Raw genomic sequence first — 25,590 nt, 5'->3', positions numbered from 1 at the left:
TCCCCACCATTTGTGAGGACAGTGTGAGGCTCTCGGCACGCGCCCCCTGCGCGGCAGCTCTGCAGGTGCTGTGCAAGCGATGCTGCACTGTGCCGGAGCCCACCAGCACCCACGTCAGCGTGGAGCTGAAAAGAGTGTCCAACCACTCTGCTGCTGAGCCACAAGCTGCTGCAGAGCCTTCAGCCCACCCCCGGCCCGAGCAGCCCCAAATAATGCATTTGGGGGGAGACCTGAGAGATGGTGCAGATGAGAAGGTGCTGTGGGGATCGAGCCGGTGGCTGGGACCCGCTCTGCTCCCTGCGGGGCTGCCTGTGAGTGACCCTGGGCTGAGCAGACCACGCATGGGAGAGGGGCCAGGAGACAGGAACCCGCCGCAGGAGCCCCTCGGTGCCATCGCTCATCCAAAAAGCGCTCCCCGGGACAGCAGAAACTTGCCGAGACAAAGCCTTGGCCTCGGCACATGTCCATTTCCCGGGGAGAGTTTATTGGATCAAATGGCCTCTTGTTCGGGCTGCAATCCAAACGGTGAAGCCCTGCACGTGCTTCTGGCACTTGGCTTTTCTTGTCCCCAGCAAAGACCACCAAGGCCAAGGAGCTGGACAGCCGGGTTTGCTTAAATCTGTGCCAAGATCCTCATGCAGGGGCACGTGGATTCACTTCTGAGCACTTCCCCACCGCAGTTTGTTTCAGGCTCCTCTGGCAGGGTTGAGCAACCCTCAGCTCTTGTGACCGCACTATATTTAAGTATGTTTGGCCAGAACTGAGCCAGAGGAGCTGCCAGTAATGAAACCCGGGTGTATTTAAGGGAGCTTCCTCAGCCAGGGCAGATGCTGTGCAGCCGGCCAGCCAGCACATCTGACAGGCACAAACAGTCGGAGAGACATTCTTCCCTGGATGGGGAAATGTCACCAGTCTGGACCTTCCTGCGGAGGTCAGGGTTATCCCGGAGTAAAAAAGGGAAGGAAAATATCCTGTGGGCTCTCTCTGGAAGGAAAGCTAGCAGGTGCCATGCAGCCAGAAAAAAAAAGCCCTTGTATAGCTGAGCAATGATTTGTGTCTTTTCCATTAGGATACTGCAAAGTGTGCGAAATTTAGCCTTGGTCATAAATGCTCCACTGCCATTCGCCTTCAGCACGGACAGAAATATCAATATTGCATTTAGTTTGGTCGTGCGGGAGGAGTGCACATCTGCGTGCTGGCACCAGCTTGCTCACGGGCAAGTGGTGGTGTCCCAAAGCCTCTGCTAAGGCAGCAGCACCCAGCTGCGCAGGCACAGCCTGTGGGGGGCTTGCACGGCTCGAACCCCTGTGGGAAGCAAACCCCGCGCTGTGCTTAAGCGATATGCACTCAAGAAGGTCTCACCTGCCCCACCTGCTGCCGGCTTTCTGGGACCCTTGGGAGTGGCTGTGACAAAACAGACAGGGAAGAAAATGTTAGTAGTCACGGGCATCTCTGAAAATGTTTCACTTCTGGTTTGAGAATAAATAGCAAAGGTTTCACCACGAGCTTTCCAGCTGACCATCGCTGCTCTGCATTTGTAAGCTCAGAGCTACAACCCCCTCCCCCCCAGGATGTGTGGCCACAGGGAGCAGGACCCCCTGTGCGCCGGGGCGAGCAGCCGTGGCACCGTGCGGGGCTGAGCCCGGTGCTCTGCAGGGCACAGCTGGGGCCGGTGGGCCAGCATCCTGGCAGGACAGCATCCCAGGGGGCCAGCATCCCGGTGGGCCTGCATCCCACCAAGTGGAAAGGAGAGCTGTAAGAAACTGCTCCACATTAAGACTCCTGGAGACAGCAGCAAAGAAAGTAAGGTCAGACACCATACAGAACAGCATGGAAAACAAGAGTAAGCTGCCCGTGTTTTGTTGTCCCCTGCCCAGCTGGTCAGTCAAATGACAGGTAATTTCCAGTACTGCATTACGTATGGGAGGCTCTCCGTCAGCTGGAGGAATTTTGGTGACACCCCAATACTCAGATCCCAGCTCCCCTGGATGCTCCTGGGCTAAAAAAAGCTACAGTCAGCTTTCAGAGGGGTTGATTTTTAATTTTTTTCACCCCCTGTAAAACACTACCTATTAATAGTGGCTAGAATTACCAAGTATATGAATAAATTATGAGCAAGAGTTATGGCTGCTCTCTTCCCATTAATTTCCATTTGCGCCTCTGAATACTGGAGTGCTTCTGCTGGGCTTCATTTCCAGTGTGCGGGTACGGTTTGATGTGACCCGACTCCAGACCCTTCGCTTGCTTTTATTCCGGGGCTGATGCGATGAAGATCTGAGCGGGATGCAGCAGCTGGAGGGGCTGGGGGGACAGCGCTGCCTCTTCCCCTGGCTCACAGCTGGGGCTCCAGCCTGGGGAAACGCCACTTCCCCTCTGCGTGAGGTGGCTGTTAGACACTTCTAACCAAGTCTCTCCACATACTGTAGTAAAGGGCTTGCAAAATCCTAGATGCGATCCCTCGGAGCTGTGACTGAGTCTGATACCCCACGGTCTCCCATCCCCCTCCCGCTGAACCCCGCGCGCCACAGAAGAGATGCACGGAGCATCCTGGCTCTTTATTCCTTGTAAACTCCAACATAACACAGCACAAGTGTCTGTGTGTTGTTAGACTGCAAAGTAACAGGTTTCAAACCCCGTTCTAGCTTTCACTTAAATACTCGCAGGTGTATTTTGTGTGATGGCAGAGGCCGGTGTCACTTGCAGAGCGCTCCCCGCTGCTGCCCAGCTGGGCACTGGGTCTGGGGATGGTCACCCTGGGTGCACGGGGTGGGGGGCAGGCAGCGAGGGGTCCTGGGCACTGGTGTTTGCAACGCCTCCCCCGTGTCTCCGCAGCAAAGGGGGTGTCTGGGTGCAGACCACCCGGCTCAGCCCTTGGTGCAGGCGAGAGCTGTGCTACATGCCCTGGGGTGCGAGACGAGCCCCTTCCCATCGGCTGCACCGCGGGCAGTTCAGTGGTCTCTTTTGGGTGCCAACTGGGAGCTGCTCCACTGAATGCCCCCCCCAGGGTGGTGCCAGCCCCCTGCCCTCGCCCCTGTTTCTGCCAGGCCTGAGGCTGAGCTCTGCCAGGCACTGCTGTCCCCTCAGCGGCACAGCCCAGCCCTAACCTACATAAAAATGATTTATTTCAAAGCCAAAGATTAAATCCCAGCACGCCCTCAGCATGGCACCCCCTTCAGAAATGAGCTTCCTTTGGCTGATGGGTTACACACTTGAAATTAAGCGAAGCAGCCAGCCAACATGCCGTCTGCCTTCCGCGGGTGCCACGTTGCAGCGGGACCAGGAATGGACCCGGCACTGCCCCAGCCCCGCCAGGTCGGCGGGTTGCCCTCACCGGCTGCAGAAGGAGAGCGGTACTGCGTTAGCTTCCAAGCAAACGGGGTCATGTCTGATGGTGTTATTAATGAATGCAAAATAGGATGGTGTTATTAATGAATGCAAAATAGCCAAAAAGATGCATTCATTCCGTGTCGTTGCTCTGTGAAAGCACCAGTGTGCCTCTGTGGTTTGCTCACGGGAATCGGAAAGCGAAGCGCACACGGTCAGCAACCAGCTTCTCCAGGACTATCCCCCATCCCACCTGCTGGCAAGCCCAGCCACTGCGTCTCCCCAGGGAAGAGGCAGCCCATATCCACCACCCTCCCGCCAGCATCAGATCCCAAAGAACAAACCGCAGCTATTAACGTCTGTATGTTTCCTCCTCTTTAAAAGAACAAATAAATGTGACTTACGTCGCTTGGTGCTGGGGCCGAACAGGGCATCTTCTAGGTTGAAGTCACCTGCGTCATCCCCATGACCTGGAGACAAAGAACCAGCACTGGTTGTACTCGCTCCACACAATGTAAAACACCTTTAAATACGGCGTGGCTAGACTTGTTTGCTCAAATTGCTTCAGTTTTTTGCTGTTTTTTCCCAAACCTAACCCATCACTGGTGATGAGGAAGACATCAGCCTTCTCCGAATGCTGTGACTGTTAAATTGCAGAGCAGTCATCTCTGGATTTTCCATTTGTCTGCCCTAATGGATGTGGTATAAAAACACATGCTATGCTTAAATTTGTCAAGGAGAGCCTACCAATTCATCTCTTGAGCTGCCACTCATCTGTGGCTGTGCTCACGATTACACATTTGCTAAACACCACGAAAACATTGGGACAGCGCAGACAAATTCAGTGAAAAACAAAAAAAGCTATGCACCTCTTCTTCACAAGCACCTTCCAACATCAAAGGCTTCGTATGAAACCGCTGCTGCTGGCTGCCATGCGCAGCTTGGCATTTTGGAGACCGCCTGCATCACTGCCTTGGTAACGCAACCCAGGACCAAACCCCGTCCCAGGGACACACCTGGCAGACACAGGCAGGTTTTTACGTTAGAGATGCCTCGCCACAACTCCAGTCACTTTATAATATCCTGGGGATAACTCGGCGCTATGCCGTGTTCTCCTGCGATAGGGCCAGCTAATCCTTCCCTTCTCTGTCTTTTTTTTTTTTTTTTTTTTTTGCATCGCGTTAATTACTGTTGACTTACCCTAGTTCTGAATGTATTTGTCTTGATAAATTCATGCTTTTACATCTCAGAGCATGCTGAGTAATTAATATCCTTTGGGTTTGCTAAGTACTGCAGCACTGCAAGAGAACATTAAAATGGCTTTCCTCTTATTCCTACTGCTAAATGGATTTAGCTATTGCCACCTGAGCTCCAGTGTGCTTCATGAATAAATTTAAAGCTTTACTGACAAGGACAATAACAATGGGAAGGCACCAGTCCATCAGAAAGCAGGTATCAGCATTTCGGTGAAAAACTTCTACCGAGAGTGGTCACTAAGTACTGCAACACCTCCAGCTCCGGTTTCACTTACTCACACATCACATCTCGTTTTATTTGCCGTCTGTTTAAATGCACACTCGGCAAACCTGAGGGTGATTTAAATGCAGGCTCTGTGGCTGGGAAGGTGCCACGGGCTTCTCCCCCCTGGCAAGGTGCTCGGCGTTAAGCTACTGCTGGGTGTGTGTGTGTGTGTAACACAGGGCCCAGCCCACGGCTGCGTTCCCCATGGAGATGAAGGATGCCACTTCCCCTGGGAGCACAGAGGAACGGCTGGCAGAGGGTGATGCCCCATTGCAGCTGGAGCCCAGTCACCGGGTGAAATGTGCGGTGTGAGGCGTGCGGACGAGCCCCTGGCTTGCTTGGCACCCTCTGCCTCCCCGCACACCCCTCTGACCCTTTGCCAAAATATTTGCCTCTTGGGCCTTATTGCTGGGGGAATTTTGGCACCGTGAGACTGGCGATGGTCTCCTGCTCCAACAGCCCAGACGAAGCTGCGGGGTTTTCAAGCGGTGTGTCACGACAAAGGAGCAAGTAAGGAACATGCAAGACCATCCATGGTGCCGAAGAAACACGTGTCCAGCTCTAGCACGTGCATGGGTTGCTGCTGAACCACCAGCATGTCCCTGTTGAGATCCCACAAGCTCATTACTGCTGTGGCCAGCTGTCCCAAGCCTGCTTCTCCAGCAATTTCATGCAGGCTCCCCTTCCCAGTGTGGCTTTTTCCACAACCTTTACTGGATTTTCAGGAACCAGCAGGGCTCTGTCATTATTGTCCATTTTAAACTGTCTTTAAACCAAGTTGGACAGGGGAAACGGCAGCACATCTGGCGGGATGAGAAGCATTACAAACCCGGCTGGGGGAAATGCGCTGTCACCGTGTTTCATTTCAGTTCCCCCTGGCTCCGCAGCAGGCAGGGCGAGCTGGCAGGAGGGTTATAGTGGCAGCACCAAGACTCGCATTGGTATGCTAGGAGCCATCCCTTCGGCCTCTCCCCCCCTCCCCCGGCTCTACTCCTTCTGCTCTCTGTGATTAAGTAAATGTTAAGGGCGCCGATCTGCTGCGCGCCGAGCCCTGCTGTTAGCGCATCCTCCCTGCGCTTCACCTGTGGTGTAGGAGCCCAAATACCAAGCGAGGGGGAGCAGGCGGCCCTGGGGGTGAGTGCAGCTCGCCCGTTCTTCTGCTGAAGGGCTGCGAGTGTTGGGGGGCTGCATGGAGATGCCCCACCAGTGGGGCCACAGGCCCTGCAGGGAATGAGTGCCTTGAAGAACGGGGTCCCCCCTGCCTGGCTTCGGGGGGCTCACCAGACCCGCCGGCTGAGCAGCACCTACACCACCCTGGGTTTGGTGACAGCTCCCCCAGCATCTCTGCCCACAGGGCAAGAGGAGGGTGCCGCTTCCAAAATCAAAACACTGGCTGGCACACGAGCGGGGCCAGGGGGGCGAAAGGTGCTCAGAGCCCCCTGCCCTCACAGGGCTGATGTAAACCCACTAACGTGCCTGGGCTGCAGCTGCACCCAAGGGGAATCCCCGCCGGCGGGGAGAGGCGTGCAGGCAGCCCGCGTGAAACTTAGGAAACCTGTCAACGCACTGAATCACCCACTAACATCTTCCCTAGTAGCTGCAGCGCTTGGCACAGCCTGTTTCCCGGGGCTTTCCCACCACTGCCCATGGCAAACCGATATCCTTTTCCAGGGCGATTTAAACCCAGGAATCCCTTAGGTGTTGGCAGGGACTAATAATAGATTGCCAGTTAATTGAAGCTGACAACATCTTTATTTCATGCAAAGGGTGTTATGGAGACGTATTACACCTTTTATGGATCAACAACTGAGCGCTGCCGTCAAAGGCACGCAAACTTGCCTGCTCGCTCCGACAGATAAGAGCTGAACGCTCTCCGCCTTATTCTTTTATTCCGTTATTAAGCAGTAACAAATGCAGCACTTCACAGCCAGATGCTTAAAACCCAACCGGCTCTCGGTACGCATGTTTACCTTACAAACGCAGTTTTTCAGGAGGCAGCACTGCTGCTCCCTGCATCGTCTCATGCAAATCCCTTTGCTCCTGGGGCCCCAGTCCCACTCTGCAACCACTGGAGAATCGGGTCTCCCAGGCTCCCAAAGCCCATCCTCTGACAGGAACCCACGCACAGCATGGAGTATCTTTAATATTAGGGGTTTATACATTCTGGAAGAAGCTGAGGCACATTCCTACACACAAGAGTTCGTAGGCAGCCCGCTGCTGAGTTGCAGAGGTGTTTGTCTGTGATGTGGCCAGGGTCATGCGTGCCCTGGCGTTCACCTCCCCTGAAGGACGCACCCACGCCGCCTGCAACCTGTTGCAAGAATACAAAACCACCGGCATGCAAAACCATCCTCCGCTGGTTGCTCGGTGCTGGGGAGCAGTATGGGAGCTTCGCTGGGGTTAGCAGGCTAGTTTGAGGGCTGGGGGGGATGCTGACCACCCTTGCACTGGGTCCTTGGAAGAGATCTTGTCTCTGGCTGCTGGGAGAAAACGCGCATCCCTAGAGGCAGCTGGGAGGCGGTTCAGGCCCTGCGTGTCATGCCGGCTGGCCAAGGGCACTAAGCATCCACTGCAGGTCCAGGGCAGGGGGGGAATGGGCAAACAAGACATGTTCTCCTTATTTTCCTTTAGTATGACAATCAAAAGAAACCAAGGTGGGACATGTCACAGTACCTAATACGAACCCCCCAGCACCAGCGGGGGAGGTGGGGGGACCCCAAGGCTGCAGCTGTGCCGGGTGGAGGCTGTGAAACAGAGGTTAGAGTTATGGCCGAGCTGGCGCCGCAGGCTCCTCCGCCTCTCGCCAACTCCCTTCGCCTTGCCGGGGGTATTTTTAATCAGAGCTAGCTGCTCTTTGAAGGTAGAAGGGTTTTGTGCCTTAATGTATTCTCTCCTCATTATTTTCTGTAGCAGGCAGCTCAAATGCACAATTGTACTCGTCAGCTTTTTAGTTTTTACAATTATATATATATTCTAATTAAGCCCCACTGTTTGACAAAGCTTGAATTACAGTATCGTAATTCACACCCAGTATATTGCTATATTGCACCCTGTCTGCAGCACTCAGAGCGAGGTGTATTCCATTTTTAGTGCCAGCCCACGGATCTCTTTGTGCAATATATATGTGTTTAGCTTCCCTGGGAATTGAGAGCCCGCAACGGTACGAGATTGACAGCCCGGGAGATTACGGGAGAATGCAAAGCAGGTACAAGGGCAATGGAAAGTAATTCAAACTGCCTGACTTTTATGCATCTACCTTAGGAGCGACGCGGCGGGCAGCGGGTGGGAGAGCAGGAGGAAAGCATATGCCAAGGTAACTGAAATCACCAGGGTCCTCCCTGGTGACCAAACCTCATCATTTTGGCTCTGAATTAAGGTGTTGGTGTTGGCAAACGCAGGTGGTTCCATGTGCAGGGCACCCACAGCTGCGCCGGCACCTCTGGGCGGGGGGCTGGGGCTGGGGGGTCCTTTGGGTGTGGAGCCGTGTCACGCTGCTGGTGCCCGACCACATCCTCGCAGTGGCGTTTCCCGCTGTCTCAGCAAAAATACAGCCCCAAAGGTCTGCGGGGAGCCCATGGCTGCTCCTCCGCGGGCGCAGGTCTGCTCTGCAGCAGCTGGGGCATCTTTGGCAGCACCGGGGGTCCCCAGGGACCGCTGCTGGAGCAGAGGACAGTGTGCTGCTGCCGGCCAGTGCAGCGATGCTGGGCAGCACAGAGCAGAGCTTTGAACTCGCTACCATCACTGCCTGGGCACAGCCCCAGCCACCAAGTCAAACACACGGGACGCTGACTTGCTAATGCCAGGTTGCTTGTAAACCTCGAGTTCTCGCTGACCGCCAAGACCAAAGCAGCGTTCCGTGTGCGCAGGGGGAGCAGAGCCCCTCGGCGCTGGGACGTTGTGGGCAGTCTGCGGGGGCAGCGCTGGCGGGCCAGGTGGGTCGGTACAGCTTCACGGCAGCTGTGCTTCTCTCGAGACATGCCCAGGCTGAGCACAGAGCACAGGCCTCCTCCTGAAGTTAGCTCTGCCTTGAAAAGCAGGCTCTAAACTTCCCCCAGCTCCTCAGCCGCTGCCAGGGAAGACAGACTGCCCAGGGACGTGCCCCTGCACAAACACCCTTGCCGGCAGCCCGGGTGCCAGGGCTCAGCCAGGAAGCCAAGTGGGGCAGAAATGCAGCCCCCAGTACCCACCGTGGCAGCGGGACCGCTGGCTGACACCAGGGGTATGTGGCCCCAGTTTGTGGCACGGCCAGGCGAGAGCGGGGGGACACAGCCCCCCGGCTGGGGTGGCCCCTGCTCCTCACAGGTGACGAGGTAACACTGCCATCCTCGTTCTCCATTACCAGCGAAACGTTTTGATTTCCAGAAGTACTAATCAAAATCACTCTTGATTATGGTGAAAACAACCTCTGCTGAATTTTTTTTTTTAATGCAATTAACAAGGGTATATGGTAATTCCAAGCAATCTTGCTCTTGAGATTAAAGGAAAGCCTGCCAGGAAGCACATGAATAAAGCTTTAAGATGAGAATTTGCATAATGAAGACTTTCTCTTTGTGGAGGGACTAATGGTGGTTATGTTTGAAACCTATTAATGGAAATGCCTAAAAGCCTCCGCTAAAGCCAGCGTGCTGCCACCGTGACCCTCGCAGGCTCCATCGCCCCCAGTGCCAGCACTGCCGGGTCCCCGCCAGGAACCTGGGCTCCACGCCACCGCGCTTTGCCCTCTCCTTGGGCCACCGGAGCGGTGGGATGAGCCGGGCCGGCATGCTGGATGGGGCAGCACTGCCCTGCAGCTCAGCACAGCGGATCTCGCTGGGGGTTTTAAGCCACAGGTTAATTCCGTGTCGCTGTGCACCAGGGCAGGCGGACAAGAAGCAGGTGTCAGTTGCAAATTTATGTCAATTTAAATTATTTGGCGGCAGCACCTGATACGCTCGGCACCCTGCAGGAGTGGTGGAGGTGGCGAGGAAAATCTGACCGGCAAAACCAGCCTGCATCTGGTGGCCTCCAGGCTCCTCAGCAGACACCGTCAGCACCCCGATGTGGGGCTGCGTCAGAAAGGCCACCGTCCTGGTGAGCAGGACAAGGTGAGCCCTCGATGGGAGCCGCCCCGCCAGGCGATGAATGCTCAAGGGACGGTGGTGCCCACCTGCCCTGTGCCATGCCGAGGGCTGCCCGATGGTGTGAACACATCTCCTCCCCACTGCGGGTGGAAGGACAGACCCACAAGCTGGTCCCAAAGCACTGGAAGCAGCAGCGCTGCCCCTCACACCCTGCGGTGTCCCACAGCCCCCGGGCGCAGCTGGTGGCTCAGCCTCCAGTGCCACACCAGCACCTGCCAGCAGCTCACTGCAGAGACCAGACAAAAAACACATCAGGGAAGAGTTTCTCATCCGCTGCCACCTCGTACAGCCTTTCTCACTCCTCTGCAGCAAGATTTAAAACCCCAGAGGGAAGTGCCCTCGTCTCCCCTTTCCCAGCAGTTGCATCTGGTAACCGGCTTGCAGAGATCCCGCAGTGTTCACCAGGTGTGCCTGCACGGAGGCTGCAAGGAAAGCTTGGAAGCTGAGAGCTAAGGACAGGTGCTGGCCTCTTCCTCCTGAATTTTGGTATGTGAGAAGAGGCCCTGCTTCCCCCCGTGCTGTCCTTGGAGTAATGGCAGCTCCCACCACCAAAGTCACCAGCCTCCACGACCACCCAGCCTCCATCGCCAAAGCCACCAACCTCTACGACCACCTAGCCAGCTCCCAGAGGGGCAGAAATCACCCTTGAATCCAGAGGAGTTTCTTCGTGCTAAGCTCTTGCGCCAACTTCCTCTCCTTGCCAACATTTCTCTTTTATCTGCTCTCAGGCTCACCGACTCAGACTGCTGGTGATTACTATATTTCCATGTTTTATTAAAAAAATGAGATGAGAAGGGCTATTAGTGGAATGGCTCTGTTGCTGCCAGTTGGTTTTGCTTTTCAAACCAGTGCAGAGCCACCAGCTTGGAGGCTGCAGGAGCATGGCAAAAGGGTCTTTCTTCATATGCTTGGAGACCGAGATGGGAAGAAGCAAATTCACGAAGCGTTTCCACCGGTTTCACTGCTCTGCCAGTGTCGGTGTATCGCCGTGATGCTGTGAGCGGGAGGGGGCTGCCAGCGCCAGCCGGCCTCGAGACACCGCAGCTCTGCCGACGATGGCCTAATCCTGGGGGTGACGTGCTGAGAGGCAGCCACACAATATCTGTTTCGGGGGGGTGCCCAGCCCAGGGCCATGCGTCACATCGCATCAACCATTGCCATGCAATGCGACAGAAGTCGGTCTAACAGCAGCGAGGCCACGGAGGAGCCCCAGTGCCCTGGGGACCGTCCTGTCCCTGCAGGCTGGCAGGGCACCGGCCGCAGCCCCGGTGCTCGCAGCATTACGAGGGGCCTTTGCATCCCCTATGGTGTGATTCCCACCCCAGGAGTACGGCTGCACAGTGCTACGAGTGACGTCCTCAGCAGCGGCAAGCTGTGTGCAGGGACCGCCAAGGGCTTGATCTGCTGCATGAAGCATCCATCCACCACCTCAGGCTGGGCTGGAGCCCTCAGCTCCAGGAGCCCAGCAGCTCCCTGACCCGCTCATGCACCCCAGGCTCCCCAGAAGCACCAGCCAGAGCAGTACCCCCCACCACAGACAGACAGACGCCTCCAGGTGCCAGCAGGAACCCTCTACAGCTCGGAGTGAAAAGCAAAGCCCACCAAGGGCAGCACTACCACAGCTAGGAAAGGCTTCGCATCAGGGTTTCCCATGAGATGCCTTGGACCAGCAGCTGCTGATGGGGTCTGCCCTAAGCCTGGCTCCAGCATCATCCTCTCTCTGATTCCATGAGCAGAAAAACAAACATTTCACTGGATCTTCCACCCCAGCATGGTCAGAAAGCAGGTAGCCCTGTTCGGGCAATACAAGAAGCCAATCGAAATGGTTTTCTTTGGTATCAGCACTCACAGCTTTCAAGGTTTCCAAGGTGCTCTGACATCTCTGCACATAAACCAGGTGATGTTTCCTAAGCAACTTTAATAAGATAATCGTTATTTGAGGCTTGTGTCAAAGAGGTCTTGGCCACAGCATTGCCAAAACCTACTTCCAATTAGTCCCAGATTAATTGCATCAGGAGCACAAGGCTGGAAGGTTTTGAGCACAAGTATTTAAGGTTTCTCCTTCTGTAGAGAAAGCCTGAGCACAGCTGTGTCTGAGATGAGGATGGGACGATACCCAGTGTTCTGTGCCTGGGCTGGGTATGGGGCTGTTGTGGCCAAAGGCAGAGGGACCTCAGCCTGTCCCAGCCCTCCTGGGATGTCTGCTGCTGAGCCTAGAGAGCAACTCTCTGACCCTCCCTAGGAAAATGCTCCAGGTAATCCTCAATAACCCAAAGGTGCATTTGATGGGAAAGGGGAGTGTTTCTTCTTCTCACTCTTTCGCTGTTCGTTGGTTTTGGTGTTTTTAAGGAAAAGCAATTTCTTATACCTGAAGGGGGAAAGGATGCGGATGGCATATTTCTTATTCCCAGACCCCACCTACCCTGCTAGCAGCAGAGGGGAAATGAGCACCGACTGCCCTATGCAGGTTAGGGAATGGTTAAAGGTGGCTTTCTCAGGGCACAGCAGAACCAACAGTGTCATCCAGGACCCGGGTTTGCCCCCCTCCATGTGCAGGGGTCTGCCGGAGGACTGGATTACTGCTTGTGCAGCAAAGGAAGGGGCGGTGTGGGGGTGCTGTGACCCTGCTCCCCAGCAGGCACCAGCCTGGTTTCCCTGTAGCCAGGGGCAGGTGGCCACAGCCTTGTGGGGCAGTGAGGACAGCCAGCCGTGCCAGGGAAAGGCAGGCTGGGAGCAGGAGGCAGGATTAGAGCTGGAGCCACTTTGGGGGCAGCCTTGGCACCAGCTGTACCCCGGTGTGCTGCCCCTGGCCCTCACCAGGCACTGGGTGGGAAACACGGACCGCAGCTCACTCCGTCTGTGATCCCTAGTGAAGGTCAGAAAACACAGCAAGTTCCTTTTCCCCCCTATGACTGTGGTGGGTGTAGGGCTGAAAACTGGGGTGTCTTCACCTTCCTGCATGCCGTCCATCCAGAAACGTTACCAGGTATGTTCACATCAGCCATCTGATTTCTGCTTATGCGCTAAGTAATGACTGAATTTGCCTAGGGCCAAAGGTGCCTGCCTATCAACCAGGCAACAAATTGTGGCATGAAAATATTTTGTTCATAACCCAGCGTGGAACAACTTATGACAAAGCCCAAGAAGCAGGAGCCCAAAGAAAACTGAAGCAGGAGATTAAATGCTTATCACCCAATTCCCAATGGGAAGAGATTGCTCTCATCAGATAAAGATCAAGAGAAGATGCTGTAGTTAAAAGTAGGTAAATAGGGAATTACACGGTAAAAATGCTGGCTCATCACTGGGGATGTGCTGCTCCTGTCATACTGTGCTATTTAAAGTCGGAAGCGGAGCGGTAGGGGGGACGAAGACTGGGGCGATGCTGACAGATGGAGGGAGGCTCTGGGAGACGTGGGGGTTACAGCCCTCTGCTCGGGCTGAAGGCATTTGTCTGTCCCCTGTCACCGCAGCTGCAATGCAGGGCTCCAGCCTGCCCGCTGCTGCAGCACACGCCTGCAGCCGCCTGCTCGCCTCTCCATCACACCTCACCCTGCAAACGCCGGGGATCCGGATCGGGTGGGGATCCAGCCTGTGCTGCTCGCTGCCTGCGCCCTCCCGGCATCGGGCACGCTGGGACGCGTGGCTCTCGCCTGACCATGCTCCTGCTGCTTTGGCTTCAGACAAGGCCCCCCCCCCACCTGCCATGGGAAGGGGCTTCCAGCAGGGAGGGACAGCAGGGCAGGGGGCTGTGCTCCCCCCACCCCGCCCCAAGCAGGAGGCAGCAGCAGAGATCTGCTGGAGGCAATGCTGAGCAGGTGGTGCAGGACCTGGCAGTGATTTTTAACCACCGGCCATGGCCAGCTGGGCCAGCCACCCCCACCCGACCCGGCAGCTGCCAGACCACCCCTCTTGGCTTGCCCACAGCAAGGGAAGCTGGGCCACATCCCTCAGCCTTTTGCACCGGCTGGTTTTCAGGAAGGTGTTTGGCCGCTTGCTTTGACAGAGGAGCTGAGGGCAGACCCTGGGAAGCAGGGCTGGGGGTGTGCACCCAGAGCCTGCCTCCCGCACCCGCGGGTGCCAGGGCGCAGAAGCAGGGTCCCCCGTCAAGCAGGTAAGAAAGCTCTGCTGAAATACTTCTGCCAGGGGGAAAAAAGTGTTTAAGTCAACGGCAACTTATCACAGCAAATTCTAAAAGTTTCTGTTACAGGATATCGTGAATTTTTTTTTTTAAAATTACGTCATGACTATGATTTTTTATGAAAGACAGCTACTTAATCCTGAGATAAAACACTTTTCTAGATGAAGGAGGTGCACAGCTACATGGTCTTGCCTCCCATGACCAGGGGAACAGTCACCTTATTACCAGAGCACTGTGCATGAAATAATTTAAACAAAAATGGAAGCTCACTGTGTTCAAAGAGAAATCTAACAGGTCTCTTGCTCCCTCTGACCCTACTTGTGGAGGGAATAGCACCAACATTTAAAAAAACCCAACTGTTTTATAAACTGTTACTTTGAACTCAAGTGTTACGGCTCTGAGATTTCCTCTGCAAATGTATCTAAATCACTCAGTTAAGATCATCATTACAAAAGAAAAAGGAGGAATATACCATTCTTTTATTATTATTTTTTCCCCTCAAACATATAGTTAACCTCACTTAAATGCTCTAGTTTCTGCATGAGGCCAAAGACTTATTGGGATCTGCGTGTGTTTTTAAAAGTACACACAGGCTCAAAGCCTAATGCTGTCCTATGGATTTTTGGAAATAACAGATTCTGGTTTCCTGGCAAATAATTACACACACAAACTGTGTGGCGTTCGCTCAGTGTCTCCTGACAGTGCGTGAGACAGTCTGTCACCAGCAGCAGTAGCTGATGCCCGGCTAGTGAGGCGAGGCTGAACGCCCACCCCAGCTGAAGCACCCGGGTTAGAAACCTGCCTGTTCCTGGGTCAGAAAGCAGGGGTTTGCCTGGGGGTAAGGGGGATGCTCAGGGCAGGCTTGCACCATCGCGAAGCATCGCCCCGGATGGTTTGGCTTTGGGGGGCTGCAACCTCTTCAGCGTGGTGTTGCATTGGCATCAGGTTGTATGGGGATTTCTCTGGCCAAAAGAGCCTCCAGGGTGGGAAAATGTGTTGGGCAAGGGGGAAGCTTTTCCAGTTCTTGGTCCTTCTACCTCTTCACAGCGGGAGAGCATACCCCAGGGTACGCTCAGGCCCTGCAGCAGAAATTATGCAGATCTCCAAGAGGAACGCTATATACCAGATGGCAGGATGGGACCTGGGCATGTTTTTGCTCCAGATAAGGTAGATGGGGTCTGGCATTAGCTCTGCTCAGATCATATCATCTGGAAAAATGACCCAGGTCCTGCAGCAGCAAGGGATACCTGAATGGAGGTGGCTGGTCATCACAGAGACGCTTGCTCCACCAAACTGCTTGCTTTATTCCCAGATAGGTCATACGCAGCTCTGATACAGAGAGTGAGTCTTTTCACTAAGCTCCTACCCCTAAAAGCACGTGTTTGTCAGCAGTTAACGCTTTATGGTCACAAATTAATGTGCTGTTCAAAATCTTACCACAGATCTAACGTGCCTTCGGCAGCACAAGCACCCCCTCTGTCACCCATGGCTGGGGCTGGAAACCTCTTCTGCTCGTTCAACCTTTGCCCCCCACGCTCCAGGAGCCGGCGCTGCAGCTACCCCTGAACACCCGGCCAGGAGCGCCTCCGTCTGAAGCAGGATTTCAGTAAGATTCTTCCAACCGTGACCGGTTCTTTCCATCCGCATTTCTTTGTGCATGGGGAAAGAAAGCATTTCATGGGGCAATGAAAGGAGAATGCTGAGCAATTCTCTTTTCCCAGCACCTTCTTTGCTGGAGACAATCCTGTGCCAGCCTGCAGAGCCTTCCAACAGCAGAACGATGCTGTGTGCAGCATCCCTCCTCCCTGCCTCAGCTGCCACCTCCAAGATCTTACCAATGCCTCTGGTTTTGCTTTCACTGGCTTTTATAGGTGTATATGCCATACCAGCACTGAGTCCCTACAGCGGAGCTGGCCTGCTCCCTCCCTGCTGCTGCTGCTCGTGTGCTTGGGTGTTCGGGGGAAGAGGAGCTTGTACTCAGCACCAGCTTTCCACCTGTGGCCCCAGCATTCCCACTGCAGTAATCGTCTGTTTCCTAGACAAGGTTGGAAGGCAATGGACAAGGATTTTTGGAGTGACTGCAGGAGAGTTTGGTAAATATGTATTAGCGTTAACTCCATCCGCATGGCACCAGCAGGCTGAGCTTTCAGAGGATCAAAACCAAACCTGACCCTATGCAGCTCCACCGAAAGCCCTTCACGTGCACAGAACGCGTTCACCTCTCGCTTTGCGACAACTAACGGGCTTGTACGGGGGCTCTCTGTTTTCTTCACAAAAGCATCCTTCGCTCAGCGAATGTGTTCTTGTGCTCGCATCCCAAATCACAGCTAGTGACTCCAGCATCTGGATCCCCAACTTTGAAGTTTCCTTTTCAAAAAAAGCCCTTTCATGTTCTGCATTTTGATATGCCGTGTTCATCTTCCGTTGCCCTATATTCAAGTTCTTCCAGCAACAGTGAATTATATCAACCAGATTACAAAGGAATTATTGCAAAGGTTTTCTCTTTGCCATCAGTTATGTAGTTTATTAAACATACATTTTGTTATGAGTGGCTTCAGAAGCACTGTGTAATAAAACCCCAGTTTTTCCTTTAGTTAATTGTAAAGTCAATGCCTTAAAACTCCAAGAGATATTTTTCGAAGGGAAAACAAATTTATTTTTAAAGCAAGCAGTCCTAAAAGTTTATTCTAGTCAGCACTGGAGATCAATAGACTCTTCTGGTTTATGTGCTTTAAGGGCTGAAACAGTTGCAACAGATGTTAAGGAAAAAATTGCATTTTTGTAACAGGGGAAAAAAAACCCAAAGAGTTAAATGGCCATTTCCAAGCATAGATTTCACTGGGCTGGTAGAAGAAAAAGTTCCAAAATATAAGCAGAAGTATGGAAATTAATTATTTCCAAAGCTACGTACATAAATATCTGGGCATAGCACATTTAATTAATGCATATTTGTTCAAAGATCAGAGATAATTTGTAAGAAAACTAATTTAGCTTCTCTTGCTTTGTCATACGTACTAAAGACTCTATCAAAGTAAAAATTATTCTTTAAATGTATTACTTTAGCTCACTGCTGATACCTAGTAATTATAAATTTAATAACATAATAATGTATTATAACAAAGATTTTTAGCACAGGTAAACACCTTACACAGCACCGCTATCTCCAGCTTTGACAGCAAAGCCAAACCACGGCTTTTGCTTCTCCTCCAAACAATTCCTCCCTGCAAAACTCCCAGCACAGCCATGGCGAGCAACCCGGGCAAGCAACCGGCACGGAGCTGGTGGGTCACCTGGCACCGGCAGCCCCTTCTCTGCCAGCTGCGCCCACCGCTGCCCACCGCAAAGCACAGCCCGGACACCTGGCAAAACATCTGGAAAAGAGCTGGCTCCTCTCCGCTTCCTCTGCGCTCTCGGCTGGGCACCGTTGTGCAGAGACTGTGCCAAGGAGCTGCCTGCAGTGGCTGCAACCATCTGTGCAACAGTTATAAATAGCTAATTATACTGTCTAATATTACTTTCACATTTAAGTAATTATTGTAATTGCTGGTGGGATATTGTAGTCACACTCGAGAGGAGAGGTGATCTGTGCAACACTGTTTATTAAGACACGGGATGTCAACACGAAGAGTCGCCCGTCACTGCTGATACTGCGAACTATTCTTATCGCTGGGTTGTGGTCACTGAGGTTTTCGTCAAGCTTTTCTTAGACAAAGTGTAGCATAAAATCTGGACGTGCCCTTCCTGCCAGGCCTGTAAGAGGTAAGCTTGTGCTCCCTGCAAGAACACTGACCTCGGGTGCCAAATACACCATCTTTCCATGAAAGCACATCAGTGCGTTTCTGTACTGGATTACCACGAGAGGGGAAAAAAAATGACTGGAAAGTTTCTTGTTTGGTCGTTTCCCTTATCACTTTGCACAAACATGTGGCTAACCCGGAGTGACTCAAACGTAACTACTTTCTGGAAAAGCCATGGATCTATGCATTTAAAACATTGTGCAACATGCTAGCATAGGGAACGCTGGCCTCTGGCTCTCAGCAAGAAGGCTTTGCACGGCATTTGGGTTCCTCCACTGCCTCAAAATACTTTAACGCTTCTGCCCCTCACCGCGCTGCGGGAATATGCTGGAGTTTAGCAGCACTGGAAAAAGGCTTGAAGCCCTGTGAGTGATTCCTGTTTCCAGCCCTGCGCCCGCAGCCAGATGGGTGAGGGCGGAGGGAGCACAGCAGCTCAGAGGTGCGGAGGGATGTGGCACGGCTCTGTCCGACAGCCCACCAGACACTGGAGTGCACAGTCACATACAGAGGAAAACACAGTGGAATTTGACCAAAAAGAAACCCAAAACCTACCATATTTTTTCAATTAATAAGCAGGATTTCATTCCTGCTTTAATGGACAGCCACAGCCAAGAGGCACGTTATTCTTGTGTCAACGGTGGATCCAGACATGAGCTGCAGGAGTCATGCTAAGTACCGGTTTTGTTGTCTAGTTTGCTATCCTTGGCCATTTGTAAACCTCCCAGCCTGCAACAGACTGGGCTGCCTGTGACCCACCGTTGGCAGCACTGGAAAGACCGTTTCAGAACAAGAAGCTAAAAAAGGAGCCAGCAAACAGAGGCAATGAAGAAATCTGATTTCTGCTGCCGCTGTCCTGAGGAGGGGGGGTGGAACGCCCTGCCTTGCAAACCCGTTTCCTTACCACCCCCTGATGTTCTCCTGTGGGCACGGGATGGTGGTGGGGAGGCCACCTCGCTGCCCAGAAGGCCAGCTGAGCGCTCAGGTGGGGAAGGGCTCTCCGCGCCTCTGTCAGGGTGCTGCAAAGCTGCTCCCAAGAGTTTGGGAGAGAGACAGATGGAGGAGCAGGCACCCAGCCATGGGCTGGGAGAGTCACCACCCATCAGGGGAGGAACCGGAGGCCACCTGGGAAGGCTGGAGCACCGGCACCTTACGTGCCCAGTGTCAGCAGGACCAGGACGCTGTGCAGGAGAGCTTGCAAGTGCAGACCCTGCCTACCTTTATATAGTTACTTCCACGGAGAGGCCATTTAAAGCAGCTCAGACAGGAGCTGAACTTAATGTTGTTCAATTACCTGTGAAACCTTGCGCTGGCGGGAATGATTTATGAACGTTTCAGTGAAATTCATTTTGATACAAACACAGCCAAGGATATTTAAGAGCTGGAGTCTGCAGCCCAGAGCTCCAAAATGAAACAGAACTGCATGTTTCTTTGCCCACGTTGCAAGCGCAGAATGCAAATAGCTTTACTGCTGACTAAACAGATTTTTTTTTAAATGTTAATCTAAAACTTTATGCGTAGTCTCTTGGCTCAGCCTATCAAACAGATATCTAAATTAAAAATGTAGCTGCTAAATTGGTGAGCATAAGCAACTCTGGACCATGGTGCTACCCTTCGAGGTGCACCAGCATGTACGCACCTCATGCAAACGGAGACTAATTCCAGGCTGACTCAATGGGAAACCTCATCTCTTCCAACAGCAAAAGCTGGTCCTGGCCCAGTTCACTCTTCACTTTGATGCTAATATTGTCTAACCAACTGGTGTTTGATACGTGCCTCCTTGCTAATAGATTTTTTTTTAGAAAAACTTTCCCAAGGCCTTTTACATAATTGCCGTCTGTTTCCTCTGTCCAACCTTTCAGGGGACTTTTTTCCTATTCAAACAAGCAAACAGCTGTTTTTTTAAAGGAAACTAACAAAGAGCTGTGGTAAGCTTTGCACTGATTTTAATTACCTACCCTCACCCCCCAAAACAACCCAGTGTGCTTTTTCCCCCTCTATCTTCCCAGTTACTGTCCAGCTGGGACTGGTTTCTGGGTTAGACTATTCCAATCTGCAGAAACAGTGGTGGGACTGAAAAAGATTGAGAACATAGCCAGCAGCCTGAGAAATTTGGGTCACCCGGAGAATCTGCTAATCCCGTAGCTCTGTCAGCAGAGATCCAAAACCCAAACTCCGTCCCTGACAGCTCTGTGACTCTCTCGGTCTGGGATTACCCACGACACAGGCTGCTACAGAGCCTCATACCTGCAGCATCGCACATTTTGTGCAAACCTCGGTGCGCCACTTTCTCAGGCAGAGGCAGAGGCTGCCCTCCGAGCTGCTGCAATGGCCAGTATTGTCACCCACCGACGGGCTGGCGCATCCTATCTGTCCGGCACCTGTGCAGGAGCAGCTGCTGGGGGGGGGGGGGGTGGGGGGTGGGAACGGACCCACAAGGGACAGGCGCTGTCGGGGGACGAGAAGAGCCCCGACCGGGGCGGGGGGCAGAGGGGGCGCCCCGGGAAGGGCTCTGGCGGGGCCCGGCCCTGGTGCACAGCCTGGCGTCCCGCCACCCGCAGCGGTACAAGGGTGCTCTGCGCTGGGTGGGGCCCCGGGGGTGCAACCCCCCCAGTGACGATCCCCCGGGCGATGCACCCTCCTAGGGACCCTCCCCGGGGTGCATCTCCGCGGCCCCGTGAGCCTCCCCCACACCCACCCCCCGGGCCGGGCTGCGCGCTGCTGGGGGGATGCATCCAACCCGCGGCGGGGGCGGGGGGCTGCAGCCGCTGCACGGTGTCCCCCCGGGGGTGCACCCTGCGGGGCGACCCCGGCCGGTCGGGAGGGGGTTTCCCCCGTGCCTGGGCCGGGCCCGGCGCCGCGATCATGCGCAAACGGCGCCGCGCCCCGCGGGACCCCCCCCCCCTCCCCGGTCCGCAGGCCGCCCCCTCCCGCTGCCGCCCAACGGGACCCCCCCGGGCCGCCCCCTCCCGCCGCCGCCCCGCGCCGCCGGCGGCCGGGCCGCCCTACCTGCGCCCAGCAGCGCGGCGAAGGCGAGGAGGAGCCCCAGGAGGCGGCGGCCGGCCATGTCGCGGCGGGGCTGCGCGTCTGCCGCGGGCACGGCCGCCTGCCTCCGCCGGGGCGGGGCGGGGCGGGGCGGGGCGGGCTCACGGCGCTGCCGGCCCCCGTTGGTGCCGCCGCCCGGCCCCGGGGCCCCAGCGGGGAGGGGGCGCGGCCGGGGGGCGGCGGAGCCCCGGCGGCAGCCGCGGGGGTGGCGGGGTCCCGGCGGCTCCGTGCCTTGCCCGCCTCTTGCCGGCGCCGAGAAGGCGCGTTGCTGCGGCCCGGCCGCGGTGCGCCCCTCCCGGCCTGTGCGGTGGGGGCCGCCGGGCGCAGCCCCCCGCCGCTGGTCGCCGAAGCGGGGGGAACCCGTGCTGGCGGCAGGGCCGGGTGCTGGCGGGAGGCCTGTGCGGGGCCGGGGTCGCCGCTGCCGGGGGCGGATGCGGCGGGGGGGGGGCTGGGGCTGCGGGAGCCGCGGTGCCGGGTGGCGCGGGGGTGCTCAGCCCCGCTCCCGGGAGGGGCTCGGCAGAAGGGCAGGGAGCTGCTGCGATTTCACCCTTTAGTGCCACGGTTTTTAACGCGGAGGGTGCGGAGCCGTGGAAATGTTGGCTGGAAGCGACCTCTGGAGGTCTCTAGCCCGAACGCCCCCTCGGAGCGGGACACACGGGCAGCCGGTCACATCGGCGTGGCTTTGGTGGGGCGCTGGAAAGCTCCTGGGATGGAGCTTCCCCCACCTCCGGGGTGACCCAGGGCAGTGCTGCCCCACTGCCCAGTGACGGAGACTCTACTGGGTCCAGTCTGACCCCCCCGCCCCGCCCCTGGCCGCTTCTTTGGCCGTTGCCCCCTGTTGCGTTGCCTGGCTTTGCCAAGAAGCGTTTGGGTCTGTAACCTTAATAACTGCCCTTAAGTAGCTGTAAACCGCGATTAGATCTGCCCTCAGGCCACGTCCTTGCCAAAGCAGAGGAGCTGACCCCCTGTAGCTCGTGTGCCGGACCCTACATCCCTTTTTAAACCGGGGGAGGGAATTAATGCTGCAGTATCTTCTGCGTTGATATTTGTAGGTTGTTTCACTACAGAAATGGGGGTGAGGATGCAGCCTATATTTAGGAGGAATTCCTAAAGCCTTAGTGGGGACTGAAAGGCTGAAGAAGTGTCGGGGTTGTCCTTGTCCCCCCCACCTCCTAGCAGCTGGGAGATAATGCTGACCCTGGCTGTTCCAGCCGGCTGTCGGGACTGCCTTGGGTCCAAACAGTGCTTTTTGTCCTTGCTGGGAACATAACTGGAACAGATAGTGTGTAAACAGACCGTGGGGGAATTATAACCTTCTTTAGCAGTGCCTGGGGTGAAGGATGTGTTGGGATAGCAGTGAGGGATGCTCTGTTGTTGATTTTCATCTGTGGCCACACAGAAGATCGCAGGCTGTGTGGCACCCAGTGCCTTGCCTTCCAGTAAGCTTCAGGGGGAAAGAGCTCTGAAGCCTGCACCGGAGCGGGTTTTGGTAGGTTAGCATGGTTCAGTGTGCTCATATCATGCCATCGGAGTTGCAGAAGCTTCTGTACTGTGCAATCCTCTCTGCTGCTGCAGCTGCTAGCGGGAGTAACAGGGGTCCCAGATTACAGAGGAGCTGAGCTGGAGAAGATGCAGCTCAGCTGCTATACAGGGCAGTCCGTGCATTGACAATAATGCCTGTCGCATTGACAATAATGCCTGTCTTCCTATTTATACAAAAATAAATTCAGGGTTACGGTCCTGTTCGAATCAAACTGAAGGGAACTAGCAGGACCATATTTGTACCTTCCCAGTCTGGTTCCCCAATAACCTCTCCATCAGCTATTTGCATTTCAATGCCTTTCCAAGCCTCTGGTAATTGTTGAGGGAGGAGGCGGGTAAAAAGGCTATTATATTAGAGTTAGATCAGCTTTAGCAAGCCTGAAGGCATGAGAGAGCATCGCAGCAGCTGATGCAACCCGTGACAGTATATTGTTTGCCGTTCTGTGTGAGCCTGGGGTGCGCACCGATGCTTGTGAGTTGATTCATAATTACAAAGAAATGTATGAATGTAGCGTTTAATTGGCAGGAAGGCAGCAGCAGCGCTGCGCTCCAGAGCTGGAGGGAAATGGGGCGGTACGAACGGGGAGTTCATGTTGGAGCCACCCATCTGGCTAAACCCCCTGACACCCGAGGGTGCCGTCCCTGGCCTGGCATGGCCAGCCAGAGCCGGGGTTGTGTGTGATGGGTCATGCCCAGCCAGAGCTGGGGTTGTGTGTGATGGGTGCAAGTTGTGTCTTTAAGGGAGGCCGAGCCCGAGGCAGCTGGAAAGCCTGGGGATCGGCCAGCAAGTGACTCAGCATCGCCTGACCTGTGCCCAGGAGTCCAGGCTATTCTTGGTTCGGGGTGTGTTTAAGGCAGGCAGCCGAGGCTTAAACACTTCCAGTTGCTCCGCCGAGGATGTGCCCATGTCCGTGTCCATGCCGAGCCTCACACCCGTTATGTTGTCCAGGGCTGCAGTGCCGTCTTCCCGTTGGATTGCTTTCCTCTGAGCTCAAGGGAGCTACGACCTTTTCATTTTCTTCTCTTGAGCTAGGTTAAAGCTGTAATCTTTAAATAGCAGAATAAACAGCCATCGGAGAAACTTTCAGTGGGAAAAGATACTTGCTTCCCGTTATGTTTTACCAGGTATAACGCTTAACTCTTTCTTGCTGCCTTTGAAAATCTGCTGCCTGGCTTAGCATGTGTTTGTCTATCCGAGCAAAAATATGTTTGAAGGGCAGGGGAAATGCTGATCAGGAAAGGTAATGCTGGGTCACACAAAAATCTGATTTAGAACCTTTTTCTTCCTAAACCTATTCAAATAATTTAGCAGGCTCAGAATACGTAATCCGTTAGATCTCAGAGTCCCTCACAGGCACTAATCAATTACCCTTGATAAGTGATGGACACATAAAAAGCATCTATTTAGCTGCTACTGAAGTGCTGCTGTTTTAAAAGCAGAGTGAGCTGTCATGTAGCAACACATAGCCTTACCACACAGTTATCTCTGATGGAAAATGAAAATACACAATTGAAAATGAGCAATTTCAGAGGCCGAAGTACATTTCCACCTGTGTCAGTCTCCTGCCTGAGGTATTGTTTTTCTTATTTTTATTATTATTAATTAATATTATTATTTTATTGTCTGTTCAGATTTGCTACATGCCTTGTTTTCTAAAGCCTTGGTTAAAGATATGATCTAAGTGGTTCCTTTAAAAAAAAAAAAAAAAAGCCAAAAAAAAAAAAAAGGCAAGCAGTAGTATGAGATGGCAACCCTACAAACGGCCCCTAGCCTGCACCACCCCAGCAGCCCTGCGGTTAAAAGGCTCAGGGATATTCCCAGTCTCTTCTGTCACAGCTACATCACGGTGGAGAAGGAAGGAGTAGGTTTCCCTGGGCAATGGGCTGGCCGGTTGCCGTGCTGCTGGCTCTGGTCCTGTGCCAGAGCTGGGATCCAGCAGACTTTCCTCCTTCAATGCCAGCAGCTGAGCTGAGGGAAGCAGCTGGGGGTCTTTGGGGCTCAGTTCCCCCCCCCAGCCTGTGGCATTCTGTGGCTGGCTGCAGTGGCTTGTGGTGGAAGTCACGGCTGAGTAGAGCTCCCTGTAAACAGACTTCCTCCGCTTCTCACCGCCTGCCAAGTGCCGGGTACTACTCGCCATAACCATCTTTCCAAAGAGCATCCAGGCTGCTGCCTTGCACAACGCATGCATTGGGGCATATTTGCACAAGCTAATTTTAAGCATGCCATTTCTCTGCCTACATTGGATGTCTAGACTCCTGCTGTAATCAAAGGTGAGAGGCAGGTTCGTAATTACAGTCCTCTGAATCACACCCTAAAAGATCTCTTGTCCATATGGGGAACATGGGTACCTTACGTGGGTGCTTAAAATGGGTCTGAATGTTCCCCATTGTGTGCTGGGTCTGCCACTGCTAGTGCAAACGTGCGCAGAACCTCCTTGCCTTGTGTAAATCAAATGCTTTAGCTGCTCTTTTAAAGGAGAAACGTTGGTAGTACGAGGATGGAAATTAACTGGAGAGTGCATTTATTTTTGGCCAGTCCCCTGGGAGCACCTGCCAAGCATTACCTCTCATTTCAAGCCTGGCTGTTCCTGCTGAGAAAGTGTGATGGAGCTTCGAGTCTGGGTCAAGGTGAGTGCCTGGCTCTTCATCAGCTGTCTGTGCCATTTAAAAGGGAAAGAGGAGAGAAAGCTAAGCAGCAGGCTGGGTGTGAGGAATGGTGTGCTCGTGCTAGAGAGCACAGGAATGAGAAGAAGCAGGACTGCTTCAGTATGGTTTATGTACTGATTAAATGCACCTGCTGGTCCCCAAGTATCAGCGTACAGTTTTAGAATAAAAATGTTGAATCGTAAATTAAATAGAGAAAATTAATTCTGGCCTCGTCTACGCCGGGACGATAGCCAATTGCTTAAAACAAGGCTTACATGCACCTGTTTGAAACCAGAGTAACTGACACAAGCCACGGTATCGATGTAAAGGGTTTCCGAGAGTCATTAAAGTCACCGTGTGGACTTGTTGGAGTGTTGGTGATGGTGACTTCGGCACTGGGTAGACCAGGCTGTCCCCTTCCGTGGGAGCAGGACCAGAGTGTGCGCAGCGCTGTGCCTTG

General features: G+C 54.2%; 1 protein-coding gene across 5 annotated transcripts in view; it reads right to left on the bottom strand.

Annotated features, from left to right (window-relative positions):
- CD99L2 (CD99 molecule like 2) overlaps positions 1–21,019 on the bottom strand; it is a 32,890-nt gene extending 11,871 nt beyond the window's left edge. For all 5 annotated transcript variants that reach the window (XM_040614432.1, XM_040614433.1, XM_040614434.1 and 2 more), the window contains exons 1-3: positions 20,907–21,019; positions 3,729–3,794; positions 1,363–1,404 (exon numbers count right to left, since the gene is read on the bottom strand). In XM_040614432.1, the coding sequence (XP_040470366.1) occupies positions 1,363–1,404; positions 3,729–3,794; positions 20,907–20,964 (166 nt within the window). In that variant the 5' untranslated portion in view covers positions 20,965–21,019. The remainder of the gene's footprint in view (positions 1–1,362; positions 1,405–3,728; positions 3,795–20,906) is intronic.
- Positions 21,020–25,590: the final 4,571 nt, after the last annotated feature.

Source organism: Falco naumanni, chromosome 14 (genome assembly GCF_017639655.2).
Source record: "Falco naumanni isolate bFalNau1 chromosome 14, bFalNau1.pat, whole genome shotgun sequence".
Lineage (NCBI taxonomy): Eukaryota > Metazoa > Chordata > Aves > Falconiformes > Falconidae > Falco > Falco naumanni.
This window is presented reverse-complemented; position numbering and strand designations above follow the sequence as displayed.